The sequence below is a fragment of the Gekko japonicus genome, unplaced genomic scaffold (assembly GCF_001447785.1).
Source record: "Gekko japonicus isolate JY-2015 unplaced genomic scaffold, Gekko_japonicus_V1.1 scaffold335, whole genome shotgun sequence".
NCBI lineage: Eukaryota > Metazoa > Chordata > Lepidosauria > Squamata > Gekkonidae > Gekko > Gekko japonicus.
In genome coordinates, this window is record NW_015165840.1 from 907,495 (window position 1) to 933,742 (window position 26,248).

The window sequence follows — 26,248 nt, forward strand, 5'->3', positions numbered from 1 at the left end:
TGGGCATCAACATGGCAAATGGGGTTCAATGAGGCCAAGTGCAAAGTGATGCACATTGGAACCAAAAATCCTAACTCATTTGGAGTACTGTGTTCAGTTCTGGTCACCACACCTCAAAAAGGATATTAAAGCATTGGAAAAAGTGCAGAAAAGGGCCACTATAATGATAAAAGGGTTGGGACACTTTCCCTATGAAGAAAGGTTAAAATGCTTGGGGCTCTTTAGCTTGGAAAAATGACAGCTGAGGGGTGACATGATTGAGGTTTAGAAGATTATGCTTGGGATAGAGCAGGTTGAGAAAGAAGTACTTTTCTCCCTTTCTCACAATACAAAAACTGGTGGGTACTGAATGAAATTGCTGAGCAGTTGGGTTAGAACAGATAAAAGGAAGTACTTTTTCATCCAAAGAGTGATTAATGCATGGAGATCACTGCCACAGGAGGACAGCTTCAAGAGGGAATTAGAGAAGCATATGAAGCAGAAGTCCACCAGTGACTAAGCCACAAGGTATAGATAGGAACTCTTAGGCTGGGGCAAGTGATGCTCTGTATTCTTGGTGCTGGGGGTGTGTGACAGTGGGAGGGCTTCTAGTGTCCTGGCCCCACTGCTGGACCTCCTGATGGCACCTGGTATTTTTGGCCACTGTGTGACGATGGGCCATTGGCCTGATCCAACATTGGCTTCTCTTATGTTCTTATGATGTAAATAAAGAAAAATACATAGGTTTCTTGGGCTTCTTGTTTGGTTGTTGGATTGCAGATGAAGCTGGGGCAGCACAAAAAGTCACTGTAAAAACATCAAGTGGATTTCAGATAGAGTTTGAGCAAGAAAGGTGGTTAAAATAATCAAGTAACTTCTGAGTATACACTAAATGCTGTCCATTCTGACATTCAGTTGTCTTTTAAGAGATCTGAGCCACATTGATATGAATTAGCATTGTGTATTCCTATAGCATTTGTTTTCCCATAATATTTTAATAATTTTGTTCCAAAACATTTGTTAGAATATCTCATTTTTCTTCCTTTTACAAGAACAAAAGGTGGGTTACTACGATTTAAAAATTAATAATATAATAGAGCAGTAAAAATGAAATATGGGAATTATTTTGACGTTCTGTTTCTTGCAGCTGTACAGCACTGGTTTTGGGGGCTGTCTTTTTTTGCTGTGTACAACATTTCTTGCTCTGATTGGAAGTACAAACAATAATATCAAAAGTAATATCCATTGAAAGTCAATGACAGTTTTCCATTTGGATTACTTTGATTTTGAAAGTCTAGCCCTTGGGCTCCTAAATCAATGTTTTGAGTTCTATTGAAAATCTGTAGGCTTTTAGCTGTTGAACTCTGAACACAGCTACAGTGAAACCTGTGCTTGCAGAGTTCTTTGAGAGCTCATAGACCTCTCCATTTCAAAATTGTTGTTGAATGTTCTAAAATCAATCTGATGTCTGAATGATGTTATGCATCCGCTGTGGTTAAAAAAATTAAAAGTCAGTGCATGATCAGTCAAAATTCTGCATGGTGGCAAGATGGACTGATTCAGGTGAATTTGGGGTAGAATATAATTTTCCTTGTTGATATAACTTGTTTGGCAATTTTATTATGTAATATATTTTGCTTTGGTCAGTCATTGAGGGGTGTGTGGGCATGCAGGGCACACCAAAGCTCTATCCTTAGCCACTGAAAATCTTATTCAGCCACCTTTCTGTCTTCTGAAGTTTCAACAGGCATTACCCAGGACCACCACTGACATGATTAAGGGGTTGGAGCACCTTTTCTGTGAGGAAAGGCTGAACAGTCTGGAACTTTTCAATTTAGAAAAAGACAACTAAGGGGCAACACAATAAAGGTTTATAAAATTATGACTGGGGTAGAAAGAGTGGACACAGAGATTTTTTTCTTTCTATCCCAAAATACTAGAACTTGAGGGCATCCAGTGAAGCTGATCGTCAGTAGATTCAGGTCAAAGAAAGGAAAATACTTCTTTACTCAGTGTAGGGTTGCCAGGTTGATTTGTTGCTCCGCCAGGGAGATTTGGGGGGTGTTCTGGGTGTGTGGGGACACCCCAAGCCCCACCCCCAAGAGCAACCACCTATCCTGTCACCCCGCTCCCTCCCCTCCTGCCCAATTTAAAAAGCTTCAGCTGATCAGTGGGGACCATGTGGCCAGCTGGAGGGCCCTTAAAATCATCTCCACAAATCGTGCCCCCCATCCCAAGCCGAGTGTGTGATCTGCAACCATCCCTTCCCCCCTCCTGCTAGATTTAAAGGGCCCTCCAGTTGGTCGGCAGACCATGTGGTCCCCACCTATCAGCTGAAGCCCTTTAAATCGGGCAGGGAGGGAAGGAGAGGTTGGCTGGCTGGGTGATCACTCTTGGGGTGGGGCTTGGGGATGGGGCTTCCCCTGCCAGCCAGCTGGCTGGTGGCAGATTGAAGCCCCCAGAAGCAGGGGAGCCCCTGCCCAGACATGAGGGCTGGCAACCCCAACTCAATAAGTGATTAAAATTGGAATTCCCTGCCAGAGGATATAGTGATGGCTACAGACATAGACAGCTTTAAGGTTGAATCTGCATTTGTCTTTCCCACCGGTGTCCCAGCCTTCTGACACCGTCTTTAAAAAAGCTGTCTACATTTGGTGTCATTTTCACACCTCAACAGTGCTAGCATACTTTTGCATGTCCGCATATGTTTCTCACCTTCTCGTGGCGGCTCCACTGTCATTGCACCTCTGCACTGCTTTAAAAGAACCTTCTCCAAACAACATTCAAACAAGCATAGAGAAAGACGGCGTCACAGCAGCACGAAACTGATTTAAAAACGCAAATGCATTGCAGATTCGACCACTAAGGGGATTTGACAGATTCATGGAGGATAGGTCTACCCTACTGCTTTTTGCAGCAAAAAAAATAATGGGGGGGGGATCACTGATTTCCAGCTTCTTGGGTGGGTTGGCCTTTAACATAGAATAGATTATCTTCTGACCTCCAAATATTGTTGAAGTGACCGGATAGAGAAGAAGGATCCTCACACCTACTTGAATTTACTGGTTTGAAAATCTAGAGAAAGCAAAATCTTGGGTGGATGGGTGGGTGGGTATATGTTCATCTTAATAGGCTGATTTACCCTTACATTTTCCTGCCTAATCTTTCCAGTAGTTTCTTGGCAAGGCTATACCTCGGTCACCCAAAAAGAAAAGTTAAATGACAATTTAAAATTTGCCCATTAGATGGACTCTAAAATTATGCAGTTTGTAATCTTTCCAGGCGGACAATTTCTGCTTGTTCCTGTTGGTAGAACAGTGGTTTCCTGCTATGTGAAACAATTACCGTCTCACTCATGCTGACTGGTTTAGCAGCTGTCTAAAGACGGAAACATTTGTGCTTGTCAAGTGATGCTAGATGGAGATTCTAGGTCAGATCCTCAGCTAGCTTGAATTGGCATAGCTTCTTTGGGAGTCAGTGGGATGGTGACATTTTACACTGGCTGAGGCCTTGACGTGCTCTTGGATGTTATGAATGATGAGTGATACCTTCATAGACTTCGAAAATATTGCAAAACCTACAGGGTGAGAAATTAAAGTAGTGAATCAGCTGCCAATACAGTTTTGTAATGGTGGTTCAAGTGAAGAGGCAAACAAAAGGTGCAAGAAGCTCCAGTTTAATTGAAGAGCATGATTGTGGGACATCTGAGCAGACATGACCAGTGTGGGCAGAAGCTTACTCCAGTGCCTGAATTAGCTTCTCAACCCAGGGAAGTAGAGTCTGTCCTTCATAACTCATCCTGACTGAAACATGTTCCATGGCCCCTGTGTGAGAATAGACCTCGTTGCTAGAAATGGTTGCAGCTCAAAGCTGGGTCAGCATTCTGAACATCCTACCTTCTTCTAGAACATGACCCTCCTAAATATCCAGGTTCCTCTTAATCTGTTCTATTCAGCGTTGTTTTTATACACTAGCCTTTCAACTTCAGGATAGTTACAACCACCAAATTTAGCTAAAATGGCCAAAAGGTCATTTCCCACCATCAACTGGATGGCTTTGAGCTGCAGGTTGCATCATCAGTTGCACTGTACATGGCTACAGTAGAACTAGCACATATCTCTTAATAATTATGATCTCTAAACTACGAGTGAAAAGATAGAAAGCTGGTCATGGGACTGTGTGCAAAGCAAAGATATTGACTAAAGATGCTGGCATAATAGGTAATATGCAATTTCTGGATTAGGACCTTTTAAGGTCTTCACAGCTAGCTCTCTTTGCTCTAAAAGTCACTTTTTGTATCCTAGAGAAATGCTGTATCAGCCGCATTCTGTGAAACAAAGGTATTGTCCAGTGCCTCATCAAATTAGGTTAATCAGAAACCTTTTCCCAATGGATATATCCTAGGCGTTGATTGCTATTTAAAAGTGGCATTCTGACTTTGAGTCAGATTTCAGTTGCTTGCTGAAGTCAGCACCTGAGTAACTGTTGCCTAATTGTGTTTTTAACTGAAAAAAACATTTGCTAGCTATTTGCAGTTTGGTAGTTTTTAATATGTTCTTCCTGCTTTCTTTTACAAATTGCTAAGCTACTTAATGATGGTAAAGTAGTAAAAAATAACTTAGAACTGTTTAGTCCTGAAATGCCCTTCTCATCACATTTGCTACCCAGCACCAGCTACAGATTCTGACACTGTATCCACTTGAGCTTAAGTGATTTGATCATCAAGGGGAGAAAAGAGTGTTTCATAGCTGAGTTTTATTACTGACTTAATAGGCCCATAATTGCCTGGAGGGGGATCCAAAGGGAGTAAAATGTTTTCTGGAAGAGTCCAAACTAGAAGATCCCTGTAACAAATGAGTCATCTCTGTTTTGTGTTTCTACAAAATGGCGGAAGACATTGTAAAATCTGAGTTAACATATCATTTAAAAGAGGCCTAGGGGGTATTACCATAAAGGGATGTATAGCAGAAATCAGATCCAGAAAGCAAAATTCTAAGGTAAGACAAATATCTGAACAAAAATCATTACAACAGATGGGAAAAACTGGTCAGCAAAAGATCAAACAGCTAGATTTGAGTAAGACCTTAGAGACCAACTAGATTTTGGGGGTATGAGCTTTTGAAAGTCAAAGTCGATGAAGGTAGCTTTGACTCTTGAAAGCTCATACCCTGAGCACCTTACTGGTCTCTAAGGTGCTACTTGTGGTATATTGAGGCCCCTGCCACACGGCAGGGGAAAAGTCTCTAAAGGCGTGGCTTTTAAAAGCCGTGCCAACGTTGAGACGCCGCAGCGCCAGGATCCCCTGGCCGCGGCGCCTTTTCTCCCCGGCACGATCAAACACCGGGGAGAAAACACGGCCCTGACCGGGAGCCGGCCGAACTGCGTATGTCGGAGCATGCGCAGTTCGGCTATGGGCCGGGGTTGTGCCGGCGCAAGGACGCGCCAGCGATCAAACGACCGGCTTGCCGCGCAGCTTCCCGATGAACCACCAAGGTAGGTGGTTGCAAGTTGCGGCGGTTTTTCACGGGGAAGGGCCAGTTCGGGGACGGAAGCAGGACGCTTCCCAGATGTTGCGGTGTGATCGTGCCGGTTTGCTCCGCCCCCGAACTGTCCCGCTCCCGGCCCAAATCGCCTAGTGTGAACGGGACCTTATTGTATCAATGTAATGGAACAGTCTGCTCCTCCCCTGATAGTTGTGTGATTTAGTTTGGTCCTATTGGGTGGAGCTCTTGTTTCAGTTTCTGGATTTGTATGTTAGTTGTAGTTGTTGGTTGTGGGAGTTGTCCCCTTGCAAATGTAGGGTTGATGTTTTGAGCCAGCTCATCCCTGCTGAATGGACCAGAGAATGGGTGCCTGAGTGAGTACTCTAACCTGGAAACCCACAGCCAAAAGGGAACATTACACTACTGGCTACAGACCAAAATGGCTACCCTCTGAAACAGAAATCAAACAGTGTCACTCAATATGACAGAACAAAGATCAATTTGAAAATTCTACATAACAAACACCATTAGCATGTAGCCAGTAGAGTAGTGAAGGCTGTCAGAATGCAGACAGTAGTAGACAACCTATTTATCCTCTTCTCATTGTAAATTCAAATACATGAAACCTTGAAAAAAAATTAATGTTGAGTGAGAGAAAACAATTAAGATTGATTTCCAAGGTAGTGACATCTGGAAATGTTATGGATTTCAGCTTCTTATAATTTGCTACCTTGTGTTTAGCAAATTTTGCATATAGATAATCTCTGTTCATGAAGGCTTGAAACCTTAAGCGTCAGTGAGAGTAAAGTGGGCTTCAGCTCACTGAAATCAGTCAAAGCACATAACTCAGTAGTGCTCTGTACAATGCTGATGATGGATTGTGGACTGACTGTTGATTCAAATGAAACCTTGAGTTCCATGAAAAAAGAATCTGTGAGCTGTATAAACACGAGTATTTTTAGCTGCACACATCCTGTAGAATCTGTGTTACCTTGCTGAGGAGAAATGCAAAATTTCGCTTTCATTTATTGGTCTACTGTTACATCAAAGTTTTTGAACCATTATTTACTATCTTTCTGTGACACTGACATTTAATTTGGAAGGTGTTAGTTAGGATGACTACCTTTATTATAATAGTTTTATCTCATCAGGTTTTCAAAGTGTGTATTAAAAAAACCCCTATTAGAACAATAATATGATTATTACAAAAATTCATGCACAGAATAAATCACCAAACAAAATCAGCATAGGTCCTACAGAATTTACACTAAATACCAGAGAGAAAGCCACATTTTAACATTTTATCTGAATGCTATTAGGGACTTTCTAAATAAACAAATATGTGTTTGTGTGTAAAGTGCTGTCAAGTCACAGCTGATTATGGTGACCCCAGCAAGGGGATTTTAAGGCAAGTGAGTAGCTGAGGTGGTTTGTCATCATTGCCTTCTTCTGCAGAGTCTTCCTTGTGTGTCTCCCTTCCAAGTACTGACCCTGCTTAGCTTCCGAGATCTGAAGAGATCAGGCTATATACCCATGCTACCTTCCCTCTCGCGTTGCCAGCCTCCAGGTGGGGCCTGGGGATCTCCTGCTTTTACAACTGATCTCCAGCTGACAGAGATCAGCTCCCCTGGAGAAAATGGCTGCTTTGAAGGGTGTACTCTATGGCATTGTACCATGCTGAGGCCCCTCCCCTCCCCAAACCCCACTCTCTCCTGGATCCACCCCCAAAGTCTCCAGGTATTTTCCAACCCAGACCTGGCAACCCTACTTCCCTCTTAAATAAGCAAACAGTACATAGATATACACACATGAAGTTGTCTTATACTGCATTGTTCCCTCAAGGCCAATGTTGTTTACTCAGACTGTCAGTGGCTCTCCAGGGTTTCAGGCATAGGGCTTTCACATCACATACTGCCTGGTCCTTTAAAACTGGAGGTGCTGGAGACTGGACGTGGGATCTTCTGTGTGCAAAGCAGAGCCTCTTCTGCTGAGTCACAGCCCCTCCCCTAAGTACTTGCACTAGTAGTTGGTGAAATGGTAACTTGTACTTGTACTTGGTGAATTAATCTGGGGAAGGGATTTTACAGCCAGGGTGCCCTCACAGAGAAGGCCTTGTCTCTGATAACTGAACATTTTATCTCCATACACAAGGCAGCCAAGAACACGGCCTTCACAGAAGATCTTAACTATTGGGCAGTTTTCTGCATGGGCAGGAGAGCATATTATTCCCTGAACCTCAAACATTTAAGGCTCATTAGTTCAAGCCAGGTTTAAATTATGCCTGGAACTAAACCGGTGACAACTGCAAATCTTTAAGCAATAGAGATATATGATCTATGTATGGTCTAAATGGTCTTAGAATTGTTTTAATTGTAATTTATATCTTATATTTTATTGTAACCTATATGCTGATTTTATGTAAGCCGCCCTGGCTGGGAGGGGGGGGGGTAGAAATTCAATAATAAATAAATAAATAATCAGTTCTCCTCATTCTAATTTACAGCATCACTGTAACATTGTGAACCTTTTGGCTTCCAAAAAGTCTTAAAGTAATCTAACCTGGGCATAGATAAATGTGGGAATATCATGTTTGTCTAGAAAGGTCTAGCTTGCGTACCGGCTAAAGCTGCTTGGAGCCACAAGCATCATTTGGGTATCCATATGCATAGGTGGATCCTAAAGGACCACCTGCAGAACAGATCCTAAATGCGGAGGGTAAAACAAGGTGAGCTTAACTTTCCTGGTCAACTGTACACCCTAAGCGACAGTACCACCATCTTACATGGCTTGTGTTTTAGTTTATGATCCCCAGTCAATGCATGTCATTGGCATGTTGATATTATCTCACTCCAGACCACTAAAAGATCTCTCCTAGCAGTTTCATGTAGATGTAAATAGTATTGGGGATTGGCTGAGCTTGGCAGTCAGTGGGAGGGTTGGGGTCATTGTGAATGGCACAACGTCAGCTGCCTGTCAATGTCGGTAAAACCACAGAGTTTCCAATAATTTCTTGAGCTGCCTGCTGTCACTTCTGGGATTTCCCTGGAAGCGATGTAGTGATGCAGCTGCTGTTGCTGAAGGGAGGTTTCCCACCATAGCAGGAAGCCTGTCAGCCCTAATGGGGGGATAAGATACAGCCACATGGAACCCCATGATATAGAAGAAGAAGAGAAGAGATTGGATTTATACCCCGCCCTTCACTACCCAAAGGTGTCTCAGAGCGGCTTACAAACTCCTTTCCCTTCCCTTCCCCACAACAGACACCCTGTGAGGTAGGTGGGGCTGAGAGAGCTCTTGACAGAAACTGCTCTTTTTCAAGAACAGCTCTGACAGAACTATGGCTTGCCCAAGGTCATCCAGCCAGGTGCAAGTGGGGGAGTGGGGAATCAAGCCCGGTTCTTAACCACTACACCAAACTGGCTCATTATGGGGCAGATTAACAGATTCCCAGTACCATCTTCTGTATTGAATCCATCTACAAGAACACTGCTTGCATTGTCCTCAAATTCTGTCCTGCAAAACTGATCTAGAAAGCAACTGTCTGTGTTAGCCTGATTCATGTTCTTATCAATATTGGGGATTTATGATTTATAGAATAGCAATAGGCAATAGGGAGCAATCACCAGTGTATACAGAGGTTCCACTTCTTCCGGGAGATATCAGTAATAGACATGAAGGCTGAAGTTTAAAACGATGTCTTTACTGTATTCTTTTCCACATTCAAACAATACACATATGCACACACAATTACACAGCTTGTAGGAAAATAAAGAGAGATACTTTACCTGTCCAAAGAGATGAAGCTTCCAAGTGGGAAAATAAGGGAACTGTAAGGAAATGGGGGTTTAAGCTAAGGAAATGGGAATCATGTGACTGGACCGGCAGACACATGTGGAAAGTCTCTGGCTGCAGTCCCAGAGCCTTGGGGTAGGGTGGATGGCAAGGTAGCCAAAGATAAGAGTCAGCGGATATAGAGGTTGTGGAGGGGGTGTAAAGAGGGAGTAAGAGCAAGAGTGTAAGAGAGCGAGCACATGGCTGGGTGTCCCTTTCAAGGGGGGGGGGGCTTGGGGGTTGTGCCAGGCTGGTCACATGTCTTGGCCCACCTCCTAATTGTCCATCCCAAAACACACACTATTGGATACAGGGAACAAGGGGTGGGGAATAAGGGAGTGGTCAATATTGAGAGCTAGCAATTTAGACTGAAGAGTGGCACCTGGATGAAGAGGTATGAGTCACTGAGCTAGGGCTATTGTTTCTTGATGGGCTTAGCCTGTTGATGGGCGAGAGATTAGTTTCCAAGCAACCGTGTGTAGAACCTTTCAGTTACTGTGCAGTCTTGCAGGTAGGGGGGGGTTGCCTGCGTGTGACAGAGGGAGCTCCTCATGGCGTTTGGAGCTCTTTGTCCTTGTGTCATGGCATGGCGTTCGACTCCTCCATGCAGCTAGGGAACTGGTACGTCTCACAGCAGGTAAGAGGGCAGGTAACCTTGAAGAAACAACTGGAACAGCAACGCAAAGGAAGACTTTCTTCTCTTAGGTGTGCCTTCTCAACTGGCATCACATTGGGTCACCATGCAGTACAGTCCCTTAAGCATATGTTGGCACAGTCCATTTTATTACTTAGGACTTATACAGTCCATAAGAGCACATTAAGTGCCTTGCAGGGCAACAACTGTTATCATAGAGGCTGTGGGGCAGTGGCCCTTTGGGACCTAGGCAGCAGGCCCTGATCTTTCCGGCCCAACCAGAAGTATGGGTGGGCTGGATATGATGCAGTGCCACTATTGACAGTGCGGGGAACACTCCCACATTCTTGCTTAAGGGAAGCCATCCAGAGGGGAATGCGATCCAGAGGGGAATGAACCCAGGCAGAAAGGCAAGAGGGGCTAAGTTTGTGCCGGGCTCTCATCAGCCTCACCCAGTGGAAGGTAAGCTTCGCTCCAAGGCGGTCCTCACTCTGACCAAGGAAATTCCCAGTCCCTGGGCCTCCTGCTCCAGCAAACAGCCAGCCAGCACTGGGGAAAGCAACTCATGAACAGAACAGGAGTATTAAAACTTACCTGGCCGAGGTGTTCTGTAACTTGAACAGCTTGACATTAATTTTGACTTGACAGAATGGCTGATGAGTGTATATTGCGGTCCTCTAGTTAGACAAAAGTAGGCTGCCGTTAACCCTGCATTAGATCTCAGCCCCACCTTAAGCATGAGGAGCAAAATAGAGGCATTGTTACGGGGTTGTTTTTTTTGCCATCAAGTCATAGCTGTCTTATGGCAATTCTGAGACACTGAGAGGTGGTTTGCCATTGCCTGTCCCTTGTGTCACGACCCTGGTATTCCTTGGAGGTCTCTCATCCAAATAGTAGCCAGGGTTGATCCTGCTTAGCTTCTGAGATCTGCTGAAATTTACTACTCAGCAAAGTGCAGATGAGTCCTGGAATAAATCACCCCATAAGGTATTCCATCAGTTTGTACTGAGTGAAGATTTTTTTCTCCTTGGGTTTTTAAAGGACCAATTCACAGAATACTGGAGTAGCATCCGCATGGCTTGATTCCATTCTGTTTCAATAACATCTGGAGCTCCATAGATGTCTTATTCCTTCCTTCACCAACATTGCCATCACCTAGGGTATGGAGATGACAGTATAAGAACGCACCATGTCATTCATTCTGACTCATTTGGATCCCCATCACAAATATTATTGGAATGATCTGGGTTCCACCTACAGAAAAAGGGCTGCTTTGCTACTTTGGTAACACATGAATCATTGTCAAGGCCGACTGTAATGTCTAAACTAATTAGTCTTCACCTCAAGTTGCCAGTTCCTAAACCATTGCTGAAAAAGTGAGATATATGTGTTAGATTGGGAGTTAATTGAAGTAATTAACAGTGAATTGTTTGTTCTTTCTAGGGATTGCTCTTATACTATGACATTATTGAATCGACATTCGAAAAGACAAAGCTGCCAAGCAGAAAAGTTGATGCTTTAGATCATTTTCAGAAATGTTTTGCAGTTTTAAAGTTACACAAAGAAAGAGTGGATTGCCGCAGTTCTGTTGTTTCAGAGGATTCAGCTGAGGAAGAAGTGAAAGACTGGAAAGCAATCCGAGTGGATCTGGTTGTAAGCCCCTTTGAACAGTATCCATTTGCTCTGTTAGGATGGAGTGGATCCAGGGTAAGTAATGGCACATAATCCTAATTTAATTTTGATAATGCAAGATAGCCGGGAGAACCCTAGTTCTGAAAAGTATTTCTCGTTTTTTGCTATTGTTTTTCCTCTCTCCATTATTTATATTTCATGCTCCTTCCAAGGAGTTTAGACTACTATTTTTATCTTTACAACAGGCTGATAAATAGTGATCTTAAAAACGTAAAAGTAATTTGAACCTCCATCTCTCTAATCCTGAAACAAAGCTGTATCTGTTACTAGGCTGTATTGTATGTTCTACATTGTAAAAAACAAAACAAAACAAACCTAACTCTGCGTAGTGAAATTAGAGTCAGAATAAATTAAGAACCTTTCACACAGTCAGGTTCTGTAGAAATATTTGAAACATTTTCTCAAGTGCGGCCAAGATTTACTTGCGCCAGCAGTTGCAGGGCAGGAGGTGGTGGAGGCTGGAAGAAGAAGAAGGAGGAGGAGGAGGAGGAGGAGGAGGAGGAGGAGGAGATTGGATTTATACCCCGCCCTTCACTACCCAAAGGTGTCTCAGAGCGGCTTACAAACTCCTTTCCCTTCCCCTCCCCACAACAGACACCCTGTGAGGTAGGTGGGGCTGAGAGAGCTCTTGACAGAAACTGCTCTTTTTCAAGAACAGCTGAGTAGCCACGTTTCAGCCGGCCCGTGTGCCCGGGGCCTCTGCGTAGTGAAATTAGAGTCAGAATAAATTAAGAACCTTTCACACAGTCAGATTCTGTAGAAATATTTGAAACATTTTCCCAAGCGCGGCCAAGATTTACTTGCACCAGCAGTTGCAGGGCAGGAGGTAGTGGAGGCTGGAAGAAGAAGAAGAAGAAGAGAGATTGGATTTATACCCCGCCCTTCACTACCCAAAGGTGTCTCAGAGCGGCTTACAAACTCCTTTCCCTTCCCCTCCCCACAACAGACACCCTGTGAGGTAGGTGGGGCTGAGAGAGCTCTTGACAGAAACTGCCCTTTTTCAAGGACAGCTCTTATCAGAACTGCTTGCCCAAGGTCATCCAGCCAGGTGCAAGTGGAGGAGTGGGTAATCAAACCCGGTTCGCCCAGATTAGAGTCCGTGCAGTTAACCACTACACCAAACTGGAAGGAGGCAGGCTCAGCTACATTGTGCCTTCGAGCGGGGCAGGGCGGTTCTCTGCAGGCTGCCTTAGCAGGCCATGAGTCACAGCATGGGTGCAGGGGTAGGGCCTGCGGGGGCTATATGGGAAGGCCCGCCCTGGCCCCCTTTGTCTTCTGGATCCATTCCCATGCTGTACCATTGCTCCTTTGTTGTTCCTAATAAATAAGCTGTGGCCATCTTTCCCCAAGAAATAGATTGTGTGTGTGTGTGTGTGTGTGTTTAAATCCTTCCAGCATCTCCCCATCTAACCCTCCTTGAACTCCACAACTGGACAATATAGGTGAGAGTGGTTTGCAGTTTTAAGAGTTTGGCTGCCTTTTTGATGGCTAGCCAGCTAGCTGCATCATGTCAGATCTCAGAAGCTGAGGAGGGCCAGCCTCGTTTAGTACTTGGATGGGAAACTACCAAGGAAATCCAGGGTTGCTTTACAGGGCTCTTTTTGTAGCAGGAACTCCTTTGCATATGAGGCATCACATCCCTAATGTAGCCAATCCTCCAAGAGCTTACAGAGCTCTTCTTACAGGGGCTACTGTAAACTCTTGGAGGATTGGCTACATTAGGGGTGTGTCGCCTAGTATGCAAAGGAGTTCCTGCTATAAAAAGAGCCCAACCACCTCTGAAGTCTCTTTCCTTGGAAATCCTATGGGATCGCCATAAGCTGGCTATGACTTGACCACCACCACCATTGTGTGCAAGGTTTGTGGGCCATAATAAAGTTTGATTGAACATTTCAGCAAAGACAGTACAAAAAGGGCCACTGGAGCATAGAGACGCCTGAATGTTTTTGGTTCTTTCAGTTTGAGTAACCCTGGTTTGTCCCTTCCAGAGTATTTTCCAAAAAAATCAAGATTCAGATTATACTTTTAGTTTATGCTTTAAAAAAGTTGTTTTTTTAGCCATTAGCTTAAGCCTTGTATTTTTAATCAATTCAGATCAATCTTTTAATCCATTAAATGTGCTCCTTTATAAGAAGTGTCTAAAAAATGCTCTCTGTGCTTGAACTGAACACCACCCGCCCCCAAGGTGTAAGTGGGCTGAGATTTTCAGGGTATAACTTTCAAGAGTAAGTAAGCTCTCTTCATCAGATGGCAAAGCAGGTTTTTCTTCCAGCCATGCAGTTTCTGTCTCTTCTCCTGTGCTCACTGTGAACTGATGTTGCTTTTGCCATGCAAAGTCTGTTTTCCACCCGGAACCAGAACTTCCATGCCACTTTTTCTTTTCTTCTTTTCTTTCATTTTATAAATTACCCTAGTTTAATTGTCAGTTGCTTTTTGGTACCTTCTTGTTGACATCATCTTGGCTGACTTTTATGTCCCAGCCAGGTTTTGAATTGATCAAAATGGCCTGATTAATTTTTGATCAGCAGGTACGGCTGTTGTGAATTGTCTCTGACTGGAACTGGAGGCTGTGTTCCGTGGGTGATTGGCAGATGGGGAGAGCATTTTTCTTTCACCAAGACATTTACATTGCCACATGACATCTTAGCAAAGCAGAATACTCTGTTCTTCAAAAGAGGTGTTCCTTGCATTGGAAGAGAGATTTGAAATGCTAACCAGATTCAGTAAAAAAATCTCAGTTGCCACTGGGGGGAGTGGGCATTATGCTGGAGTGATTTCAGTCCTTCCTGGAGTGTAGGTTGCAGAAGATACAGCAAAGGTACCTTGGTCTTGTCTAGGGTTGCCAAATGGGGCCGGGGGGCGGGGAATCCCCCGCTTTGACGGCCCGATTTTTGACGCGACAAAAATCGGGCCCGGGGGAAACCCAACACCCACGAGAGTTTTCCCCTCAAATGGCCGTGGCCCCGCCCCCAGCGTGCGACGTCACATCCGGGTGACGCGCACACCCCGGACGCCAACCGGGAGCCCCCCGCTCCCGGCTGAAAACAATTTGGCAATCCTAGTCCTGTCCCTTGGCTGCCTGAAGCTCTGTTTTGTTCCCATTCTGTATGAGATGTACATGAAATCACTAGAACAACTAGATTTGAGTCCAGTAGCACCTTAGAGACCAACAAGATTTGGGAGATATAAACTTTTGAGAGTCAAAGGCCCTGTTCATACGAGCCCATTTGGTCCGGAAGCGGGACGGAACAGGGGCGGAGCAAACCGGCACGATCCCACCTCAACATCTGGGGAGCGTGCCGGATCCGTCCCGGTTCCGTCCCTTCCAGCGTTGCTCCGCGGCGAAAAAGAACCACCTCCCGAGGTGGTTCTTTCCGAAGGGCCGCAGCAACGCTGGCCGTGGGATCGCCGGCGCGTCCTTGCGCCGGCGCATCCCCGGCTCCTGGCCGAACTGCGCATGTGTGAGCATGCGCAGTTCGCCAGGCTCCCCTTCCCACCGCTGCGTTCTCCCCGGCATCTGATCATGCTGGGGAGCGTTGCGACGCAGCTCGGGGGATCTGTGAGATCCCGCCGCGCCGTCCCAACTTTGCCGCGGCTCACTTTAGCCGCGGTACTAGCACCTAATTCCCTGCCGTGTGGCAGGGACCAAAGCTCCCTTCGTCAGAAAGGCTCAAATCTAGTTGTTCTGCTACAGACCAACACGGCTACTCTCAGTTTATTTCCCACAATTAGAAAAGATCCCTTTACACATTTATCTCCTATTTTGATATATTTATTGCTTTATTGTTTTCCCCCTTAATTAAATCAAAACAACTGTTGACCTTATAACCCTAGGTTGTTTAGTTTTGTCTTCGCATATCTTAAAACATCTTCATCATGTTACATGTTAATTTGCTGTTCAGCCTCTGTCTATAAGTTTGCACTCTTACCTTTCATTCCAGTAAAACAAATTTAGAGTCCAGTGGCACCTTTAAGGCCAACAAAGGTTTATTCAAGGTATGAGCTTTTGTGTGCACGCACACTTTATCAAATACATAGAATGGCAAAAAAAAGTTCAAACTTATAGACAGAGGCTGAAAAGCAAATTAACATGTAACATGATGAAGATATTTTAAGATATGTGAAGACAGAACTAAATAACAAGCTAAGTTTATAAGGTCAACAGTTGTTTTGATTTAATTAAGGGGGAAAACAACAACACAATAAGTATGTCAAAATAGGAGATAAATGTATAAGGGGATCTTTTCTAATTCTGGGAATGCATTTGAAAAAGTGTGCATGCACACGAAAGCTCATTCCTTGAATAAACCTTTGTTGGTCTTAAAGGTGCCACTGGACTCTAAATGTGTTCTATAGCTACCACCTGAAACTATCTTCATGAAATACCTAGAGGAGTTTATCTGGGGCTTTGGCGTGAGTTATCACCAGTATGCAGATGACTCTCGGCTCTCTCTTTTCCGTTCATCAAACTCCACTGTGTGCACTTAACGGGCATCTGGAGACAGTTAAGGACAATGAGAATGAACAAACTGAAACTTAATCCAGGCAAAACAGAAGTGTTGGGGTTTTGAGGATAAACAGATCCAGGAGCAGGTATTCAACCAGCTGGGTAGGTTGTATTCCCCTTAAAACAACAAGCTTACACTCTGGGAGTGCTCCTGGCTTTCACAATGACCACCTCCGTAAGCAGATGGAGATAGCTAGAAGTGCTTTTGTCACCTTAGATTGGTACACAAAATGTAGCCGTTCCTGGAGATGGTGGACCTGGCCAGTCTCAAAGGCCTTGAAACATTTAGATTGGACATGTTCAACACGTGCCACAGGAGGCTACCTTTAAAGTAGTCCAGAGAACTCCGGTGTGTGCGTGTGTGTGTCAAAATATAGCAGTCAGAATGGCAGCAGCAGCTTGAATAATCTTATACCAACTACTCTGGTTCCCAGTTTGTTTCTGGACTTTACAGAGACTGGAGTAGACCTTTAAAGCCCTAAACGATTTGGGCCCAAAGTACCTGAGGGAGCACTTTCATTCATATATAGAGCTGTGTGTACCCTGAGATCATCTGAGCTACTTGTTTCACAGGTACACTGGCAAACAGCACTAGAGTCTTCTTGGCAACTGCTGCAAGTGTGAACTTGTGGATCTCCTGACAAAAATATTTGTCCATCAGTGGCTATTAGCCACAACATGTAGATGCTCTGTATTCTTGGTGCTTGGGGGAGGGGCAACAATGGGAAGGACTCTGGAGTTCTGGCTCCACTGGTGGACCTCCTGATGGCACCTGGGTTTTGGACACTATGTGACACAGAGTGTTGGACTGGATGGGCCATTGGCCTGATCCAACATCGCTTCTCTTTCTTACATTCTAAGCTCTTGAATGCCTCCCTCATGGGCTGCTTTTGTCTTCTGTTTCTGCAGACCTTCCAGTGCCTGTTAAAGACATTTATACTTCAAAGAGCCTTTTCAAATTACAGTACAATCCTGGTATTAAAATCCTGCTGTCTTAAAATTTTAAAATGCTCTTGATAAACAAGAAACAAAGATTCACCCTTGTCAGTTAATTGGCAAAAAACAGCCAGCAGGAGACCACCACCCAGGACATAAAGAAACAAAGACAATAAAGGAATGTTAACAAGAAATCAGATGGCCAGAATAGAACAGAGTAAATGATCCATTTTAAATATCAAAAGAGTGAAAAGCAGATGTCTGTCTTTCTCTTGAACTTTGAATATGACAGTCAGACATGTTCAATAGTTGAGAATCAGTTCTGTAGCTTAAAAGAATGCATTTGCAACAGCATGTTTTAATTCAAACCAAGGCACACGAAAAATTGTTTTACATCCCTAATGGGAATCACATGCAAAGTACTTCTGCTCTTCGGTTCATAATAAGCATGAAATGATGAGAGCTAGAAACATACTGCTACCTTTTTAAAAAAATGAAAGCTAGCTTTGTTTAAAAACTTCCAAGAGAATAGACGCTTTAAGAAAACAACATCCTTGAACCTTTTAGAACTGCATTCCTGGCTTCTAAGGCTCTTTAATCAATGTGTGGCTAAATTGTAGTCAAGAAGGGGAGAACTCTGTGTGTGTGTGTGTGTGTTCCTTTCCAAATACAATAGGAAGTGTAGATTAAGCCCTAACAAACACTATATGAAGTGTGTTTCCTTGGCAGTGGCTTTTAAATGCCTTCAGGCAGGTACCACTAAGCACTTTGCAAACTTTTGTGCTCACTGAAAAAGTGCAAACACCTCAGGTTTTGACTCAGACAAATTGTGTGAGTCACAAGCAAATGGAGTCCAGTATGTGTTTAAATTAAACCATCTCCTCTTATAAAACTACAACAATCAGTGAGGCCCTTAGTATCAGACAAAGCTAATGTGATATAGTATTGCATGTCAAAAGACAGTCCCTCTGGGTGAGCATCCATTAAGGCACTCGCATGAACTGCAGGCTACATTCATTACAGGGAAGAGGGTAATGTATGATCATACGTTCATATTTCTTAATGTTATCTCTACAGCAAGGGGAACCTGACAGACTTCTTTGTAAATGGTGACTGTGTTTCCCCATTTTTAAAGACCAACTTAATGAGGTCTGTCTTACTCGTGTTTCCAAATCCACTTTTTTTTTTTTGCATGCACCAATTTTGAGCCTAAGCGTTGTGTGTGTGTTTGATGTAGGTCTGTGTTCAGTCGGATGCTATGACGGAATTTTTACTTGCAACTGAAAATACCGAGTCTTCTTAAAGAGCATCCTTTAAGCAGGTTTGAACTTAATATATTCATTTTGGTTTGTTAGACTAACACTGAGACTTTTATGTGTCTGCAGCAATTTGAACGTGACTTGCGGAGGTATGCCACCCATGAAAAGAAAATGCTGCTGGATAATCATGCTCTATATGATAAAACGAAGGTATTTCCTATTCCCTCAAATGCCACAAATGCAATTACCCTCCTTCCGAGTGCTATTTTGACTTATACGTGTCTATCATCATGTCAAACAATAACATCCAGTCCTTCCAGCAGCTACAACATTTCTAGTATAATTGCAAATAAACCTACTATTGCTATGTGTATTGGAGATCAGTTAATAATTGTCTGCACAGTCTGAAATGCATACAGAATATATGGGTTCAAGTAGGTGCGTCTGGGCACTCCAATAAGTCCTGCTAGCTTGAGGACAGCCCTACACTGCCTCTAAACTTGGTGCAACTGCCTTTTGTCTCCTGCAGAAATCCATTGCCAAGGAAGTCTGAGTGTCCTCCTTCCTGCCATGCTGTGCTGTGGTTAGAATTCAGCTGATGTCCAGCACTGAGGGTGCACCCTCTCTGAATTCCTGTGGCTGTAACAGCTGATAAGCAGCTGGCTTGAGTCAGCCACCTAACCAGTCCTGTGTAGGGATGTCTAAAATCGTTGGGGGTCAGCTCGTGTCATAATCACAAATTGCAAATATTACAGGGATTGTTTGATGATTGGATTGAGTGAGTGTGGAGCCACTAGATGGAATTTGCTGGGTGGTCACACATGTGTCCCGTTTCTATGAATGAATGACATAGCAAAGGAGCGTGGGAGTTGTATTTTCCCCATGGCTGCTTTAACACCAAGGGTTTCCTTCTCATTTTGGGGCGCTATTTCTGCAGCGGAAAACTCCTCCATGGTGAATTTCTACCCATTTGGGTGTCCTGTTTCTGTGGTAGAAAGATCCCTTCCAAGCACCTGGTTTATGAATTTCTTCCTAATTTTGGACTCCATTTGAGCATATGACATCTCCCCCCACTGTTGTGCATCACTTTACATTATGAATTTCTTTTCTTTTGGGGGCTCTGTTTCTGTGGTGTAAAGCTCTCTTCCCCCTCCATTGACTTGTTCCTGAAACGCTTCCACTTGGGGCTCTATTTCTGCATTGGAAACCCAACTGCAACTATGAATTTCTTCCAATTTTGGCTCCATTTCAGCACTGGACATTCTCCCCCCACTGTCATCAGCTTTGGGTCTCTATTCTTGCACAGGGAAACTCCCCCCTTTCTCCCTGGCCTGGTGAAAAGTATGCAGACGGACGAGTGATTTCAGCTTAGCGTACTTTATTTAGTGAAGAACAACTTTAGCCGGCTTGCAGGCTGGCTTATATCCCCGTGAATTCACCACCCATAACACCCCCCCGCTTCCCAATAGGTCCAAACTAGTGTCCGAGAGTCCCACATGCTCTCGGCCTGAAGCCTAGCCTCTGATTGGTGCAGCTAGGAGCCGCATCGTCCTTTGTCTGTCGGAGCGAAGCTCGACGCTTGCGCTTGACCACGTGGTGCCCAAGCTGACCACGCGGTCGGATCATGGTACATTACACCTGGTTAATGATGTTTTAAGTGTGAGCAGTTTTTCTTAATCAGGAACATTTTCTGCATTGGTTAAGATACTATTTCCCCACTCCAAACAAGCGTTGGTTCCTCCTCCCATTGCTCTATATGAATGTGCAGAGGGTTTCTAAAAAAGGTTGTGCTATTTTGTCAGCAGCGCACTGACCTGGATGGCCCAGGCTCACCTGATCTCATCAGATCTTGGAAGCTAAGCAGGGTCAGCTCTGGTTAGTATTTGGATGGGAGACCACCAAGGAAGTCCAGGGTCTGTACACAGAGGAAGGAAAAGCACCTCTGAATGTCTCTTGCCTTGAAAACCCTACGGGGTTGCCTCAAATCACCTACAACCTGACTGCACTTTCCACCTCCCCTATTGTGTCAGGAAGCAAACAAAAACACGTGACAGTCAATGACATGCCCTCCTCCATACACCCTCCTTTGTAGATTCTGAATGACACGATTCAGCAGGACTCTGGGACCATCTCTCAATTATCCGTGGAGATCAATCAAATAGTACATCTAGTGGGGCAAAGTTTTTTTAAATTCGTTATTAAGAACTTTGAACTTTGGGAGTTTGTATGTTACCTAGAATGTAATCAGAGAATCCCAGTCCAATGTGTCTAAGGCATGCATTGTAGTACAGCTCAAGACATGCAACCATTTTTTCAAAGGGCCGGAAAAGCGATGTTAAAACGTCAATGGGAATCAATTGCTTACATTTGCAGATGAGAACAAAACAAACAGCTGGTGCATCTGGGGACCCGTTTCAGTGTTACACTGTGAAAGTGTTTCGTATCCTTGTTGTTTCTCCCATGATTATGCATATACTTGCAATATGGATCGCTTTCAAAAGACATAACTCTACTGTGAAATCACGTGCAATTATAAAATGAGTAGGATTTTTTTCAGTGCAGTGCTCTGATTTTGGAGAGTGGATTGGAGAAAGAAGAAATCTTAGATCTCTTTTTCATGTTAAATATATTAAATGGGATTTTTTTCAAGTATATTACATAATTATATGGTTGAAAGGGAATTGAATTTTCTGGTCCAGTTCTCAGAACTGGTGATAGGTCCTTCTTTTGTAAGTAATATTAAAAGAATATCCATGTTATACAGATCAACCACAAGCAAAGAGAAACCCCATTTGCTATGCCTGTAGAGAAAGGAACATATTTAATAAAACCTAAAGGGATTCTGGAATCAAGTTGTGCCGCACAATATGGCAGAAATTAGAACCCTCATTAGCTGCAGAGATTTGGGGGAACAGTTTCTTCCCAGTTCCTCAGAACATAAACCAAGTCTTTAAGATTAATTCACCTATGACATCTTTTTCTGCATGCCTGATGGGAAAAAGAAATATGTGAGAATTGTGAAGAGTCTTTTTCACTGCATATCTATGTCCTAAAATGTAGGAGGGGCCTGATCAAGCTGAGGCCTGTAAAGCTCTTCCCTACTTAATTTCTTCAGGGCTGAAGAATCGGTGGTTGCATGATGACAATGGAGAAATTCCACAACTATATTAATTCAGGGAGAGTGCATGCATCCCTTCCTGGGATACAGCTGGAGTAGAAAGGCAGGGCCAATATTGATACCCTAAATGCGGTCAGGTGGTTGTGGTCAGGGCAGCTGGTCCAGAGATCTTCTTTCTGCTGCGCCACTTTTGAAACAGTTTTAGTCCCACACCCCAGCCCAGAAAGTGATGCCAAAGTGGAGCTTTCTAGATTAAGGAAATAAACCCATCGTTAGATGAAGTCCTGTACAATGAAACATGAGCAGATGGGTGTGTCCACTGCCATTTCTATGGCTCACACATTTTTAAGCACTCAGTGGTACAGCACATACTGAATGAAGAAGAATCACTGCAATATCTAGTTAAAAGGTTGAAGTAGTAGGTGATGTAAAAGACCTCTACCTAAGACTCTGGAGAGCTGCTGCCAGTTGCACCAGACAGTATTGAGCTTGATACATCAGTAGTATGACAAGGGGTGGCTCTATGATGTATAAATGTGTCATTCTAAATTGTTGTCATCCCCCCAATGGGGATGGGGTTTCCCCTGCTTTTGGGCCCCCCAATCCGCCAATGGCCAGCTGGCCGGCAGGGGAGCCCCATCCCGAAGAGCACTGTTACATCCAATGTGCCTGGTGAGTAACATCACCTGGAAGTGACATCATGCAGGGGACGCTCTAGCATCTGGGTTAAAACTCTATGGTGACCATAGAGGATTTTTTTGCCCAAATGCTAGAGCATCCCCTGCATGACATGGCTGGCACGATGACATCACATAGCACGGGTGCCAGAAGATGCCAGGACCGGGCAGGAGCACTCTTCTGGCAGCTAGGCAAGACCTAGCAGCCCTATTAATTGTGGAGTGCTAAGAGTAAGATCAGCTGTAATTCTGGGAGAACTCCAGGCCCTACTTGGAGGCTGGCATCCTTTGGACACATCCTACCATTCCACTCAGCAAAATTTGAAGCTTTCCTCTGGTCTGAGGAGTCTTTCTCCGACTTCTAAGTGGGGTTTTTTTTAACCAGAGAAGGAATTATTCCATCAGAGGAAGGTTCCTTCAGCTACAGGAGAGCTTCAAACGTTCCTGTATGGGGGCGGTACGGTCCATGTTTTCATTAAAAGCCATATCCCACATAAGTATAATGCAACCTCTACAGTTGCCAAAGGAGAAAAAACAGCATGCGGATTTATTACAGAATTTTTGAAATGAGGTAGAAAGTGTGAACACATTAGTTTAATGTAATATAAATTACAAATGAAAGCAAATGCCCTGTGAAAACAGAACTGCATATAATAAATATCATATGTAAATGGGACCTCAGAGCAAGTTGGCCCAGTTGCTTACAGGGGACAGAATGCCCCTTTGCCCAGGACATCCCTGACAACCTATGGATCACCCCAATGTACTCCACAAGTACACAGAAAATAAGGAAATAATGTAAATAGGGCTTTTTTTGTAGAAAAAGCCCAGCAGGAACTCATTAGCATAATAGGCCATACCCAACAGCAGGAACTCATTAGGATATTAGGCCACACCCTGACAACACAGGTCATTTGCATATTAGGCCACACCCCCACGTTACCAGAAGTGTGGTCATCCAGCCACACCCACCTATTGCTTCTTATTCTCTTTACCTTGTTTGTTGTCAAAACCCAGGGCTTTTTGCATGTTAGGCCACACACCCGATTGTAGCCAATCCTAATGAGTTTCTGCTGTTGAGTGTGGCCTATTATGCTAATGAGTTCCTGCTGGGCGTGGCCAACTTTGGAGCCAGCCAGAACTCCGTTCCTATGCGTTCCTGCCCAAAAATAGCCCTGTAAATTGTTAACATAGCAGTAGGTTCCTTATGTATAACATAAAGTGATTAATTTATTATTCCAGTAGTTTTCCTGAAGCAAATAATACAAAGGTGAATCTTAAAAAAACTAGCTCAGTGGTATTTTAAAGACTCGAAAGTAAACAATATTTTATATGTCTTAATAGTTTTATGTGGCTTCACTTTACCTCTTTTCCCCCTTTATTTTCTAAATAGGGGGAGCACAGCTTTTGAAATTTTGAAGTTAACTGACTAACCTTGGTCCTCTTCTAGCACCAGGCTCACACAGACTTGTTGGCAAACTGCCTTATAAATGACTGTTCGTCCTCATCTTCCTGCATTTCAGCAGTTGCTTTATGGCAGCTTCACAGCAGTTTGCAACACTGTGAGTCTTTTGGGACAGATAGTTTTCCATTTCAACTGGTTTTGCTACAGTCCTAGGCTGTGTGGTCTGGGGTGTCCTGTGCTTCAAATAAATTTGGACTTAGATAAGTTATGTGTTTTCTTTGCACATTCTACATTTTGTCTGTATCTTTGTTTACCGACCATTTTATAGCTGAGCCCTAAAGTGTCAGTTGTGCTGTTCTTATCATGCAATATTATTTTTTAGTGATGAGGGTGGGAAGGTCTGCAAAGGCACCGTGGAATCGTGAGAACAATTTTCCAAGGGCAAAACCTGTGCTTTTTGCTGAAAAGACCCCCTCCTATCCCTACTGCTATCCAAATGGCTTCATTGGGTCATATAGAGGAATTTGATGCAGGCCAGCTTAGCATCATGGGACTCTTATGTTGAATTGCTTTCCTATTACTCGGAAGCCAGCAAAATAGCAAGCCCGGAAGAGGAGCTTGCAATCTCCAGACTGTTTCCAGGGATAAAACGTTTACCATTGTTTGCTTCCTTTGTGTCAGCTTTGCCAAGCTCTAAGACCTACACTGAGCCTGTTCCCTCCAGAAGGCATGTATTTTCCCAAACCAATTTATTACCCTGTGGAGTTTTTGTTTTTTAAAGTGAGACTAAAAAAAGGCAGGGAAGGTATTGTAGACTGTGCAGCTAAGCATGTCACCTTGCTGAATGCTTAGTGCTATTTTAGACAATCTATTTACTCTCATCTGTGGATTTAGAAAGAAGAGGGTACCGCTTTTTCCCTCTGCCAAATGTAGCCTTTGTGATGGTGTAAGAAAAACCCTGGTATCTGAAGTAGCATCACACAATATGAGACGAATCGGTGATTCACTTTCCACTGCTGTCTCTATCTGCTAAATCAATTGGAAAATAGATCCTCACCATCAAATTCAGTAACATGTTCTCATCAATGGACTCACACAAGTCAAGTAATCCACATATGAGGTATGGTGGGCAGCATAAACAAAGGGATCAGGCCTTCATCCACACATTTCTGGATAATTGCTCCTGTTGTGCTCTAACAAGCATTTGCCGCTGTATGGCTAGGGCAATCCGGTTGCAAATGTTTGCTATAGCACAATGAGTGCACGATGTCCAATTATGTGCAAATGCAGCACAGGTTTAGTAATGATGAGCATTGTGCTTGCCAAAAGAAAGGCCACAGAGAGTCTGTCAATCAAGGACTAACTTGTTCCCAAGCCACTCATATGTTAAAAACTTTCCTGGAGCAGGAAGTTAAAAATATATTTTGTTAAAGGCATTGGGGCGGTTGATAATCAAAGTTCTGAGATGACTAAAACTGTAGTAATCAATGCTAAGAATTGCATAATGAAAGTTTCACACCCTGATCTTGTCAGATCTTGGAAGCTAAGCAGGGCTGATTGTGGTTAGTACTTGGATGGGAGACTTCCTTGGAATACCAAGTCTGGAGGACAGAGACAGGCTTTATACAACCACCTTTCTGAATATCCTGAAGCCCCCCAGTAGGGGTCAGTCACCAGAGGTCAATATGACTTTCAGGTGCAGACATACACAGGAAATATCTCCAAAAAAGAATGTTTCACATTTTGGCTTCTAGAATATCCAGAATGAAAGTTCCAGGAGTATCCCATTATAGGTGGAGACATACCTTTTCAGATGTTCCACCATCATTCTCCAGAGTTACTGAAATCTTCCAGGTCATTCCATTGCTAACTTAAGAGTGGCAGTTCTCAAACAAAGAAACTTCAAGGGGAATTACAATTCGGGATTGCTGAACTTGAACTTTAGGACATAGGATTCTCATCTCAGTACAGATGCTAATTTTCTGTCCCGGAGCATTTCTTCTCTGCTCTAATCAAGCTGATTACAATATGCATTGTACTTTTGCATCCTTTACAAGTATTCTTTACAACACCCCTCCCACCTACCGACTGGGATAAAAAGACTCAGATCTCGATTCCTACTTGTGTCTGGGGGAGGGAGCTTGGACTCTGAAAAGCTTATATCCTGAAAATCTTTTTTGGTCTCTAAGGTGCTACTGGACTCTAATCTAGCCATAATATTACAGACCAACATGGATACCCTCTGAAACTTTAGGGGGCCCGTTTGCAATTTGCAAACCATAGTTTTCTGGGCTAGCTTGCTGGGACTTTTCTGTTGTGGCACCTTGACCATGGAATAATTTCACCTCTTTAGTTTACCTGACATTGATTTGCTGATTTACACATTACAGAGTATATGGGTGTTAGCCAGATTGCCTCAAATTATTGATGATCTTTGGGGAATTATGATATTACACAAGGCAATAGGCAAATAAGGGAGCAAGCACCTATGTATACAGGGGTCCTGTAACCCTATTCCTAAAGACACTGGGGAAATGGAGTCATATAATGCAGGGGACAGAGTCATTTCCTGTTATGTCCAAGCTGGCGTTATGAAGCTAAAGTCACAACCACTGATAGTGGTGATGTTACAAAAGCATCTGTTGATTTTGGGAAACATGGGCTGAATATATTCTGAATTGATATATGCATAATTACAAGCTGTTCTGAGGCACACGCAGGCTCTTC

The 26,248-nt window shown here is 43.7% G+C and overlaps 1 protein-coding gene across 1 annotated transcript in view; it reads left to right on the forward strand.

Moving 5' to 3' along the window:
• Window positions 1-26,248, forward strand: part of DNTT (DNA nucleotidylexotransferase) — a 186,174-nt gene that overhangs the window by 138,828 nt on the left and 21,098 nt on the right. The window contains 2 exon segments of the mRNA XM_015410995.1: window positions 11,371-11,634; window positions 18,448-18,531. Coding sequence (XP_015266481.1) covers window positions 11,371-11,634; window positions 18,448-18,531 — 348 coding nt within the window.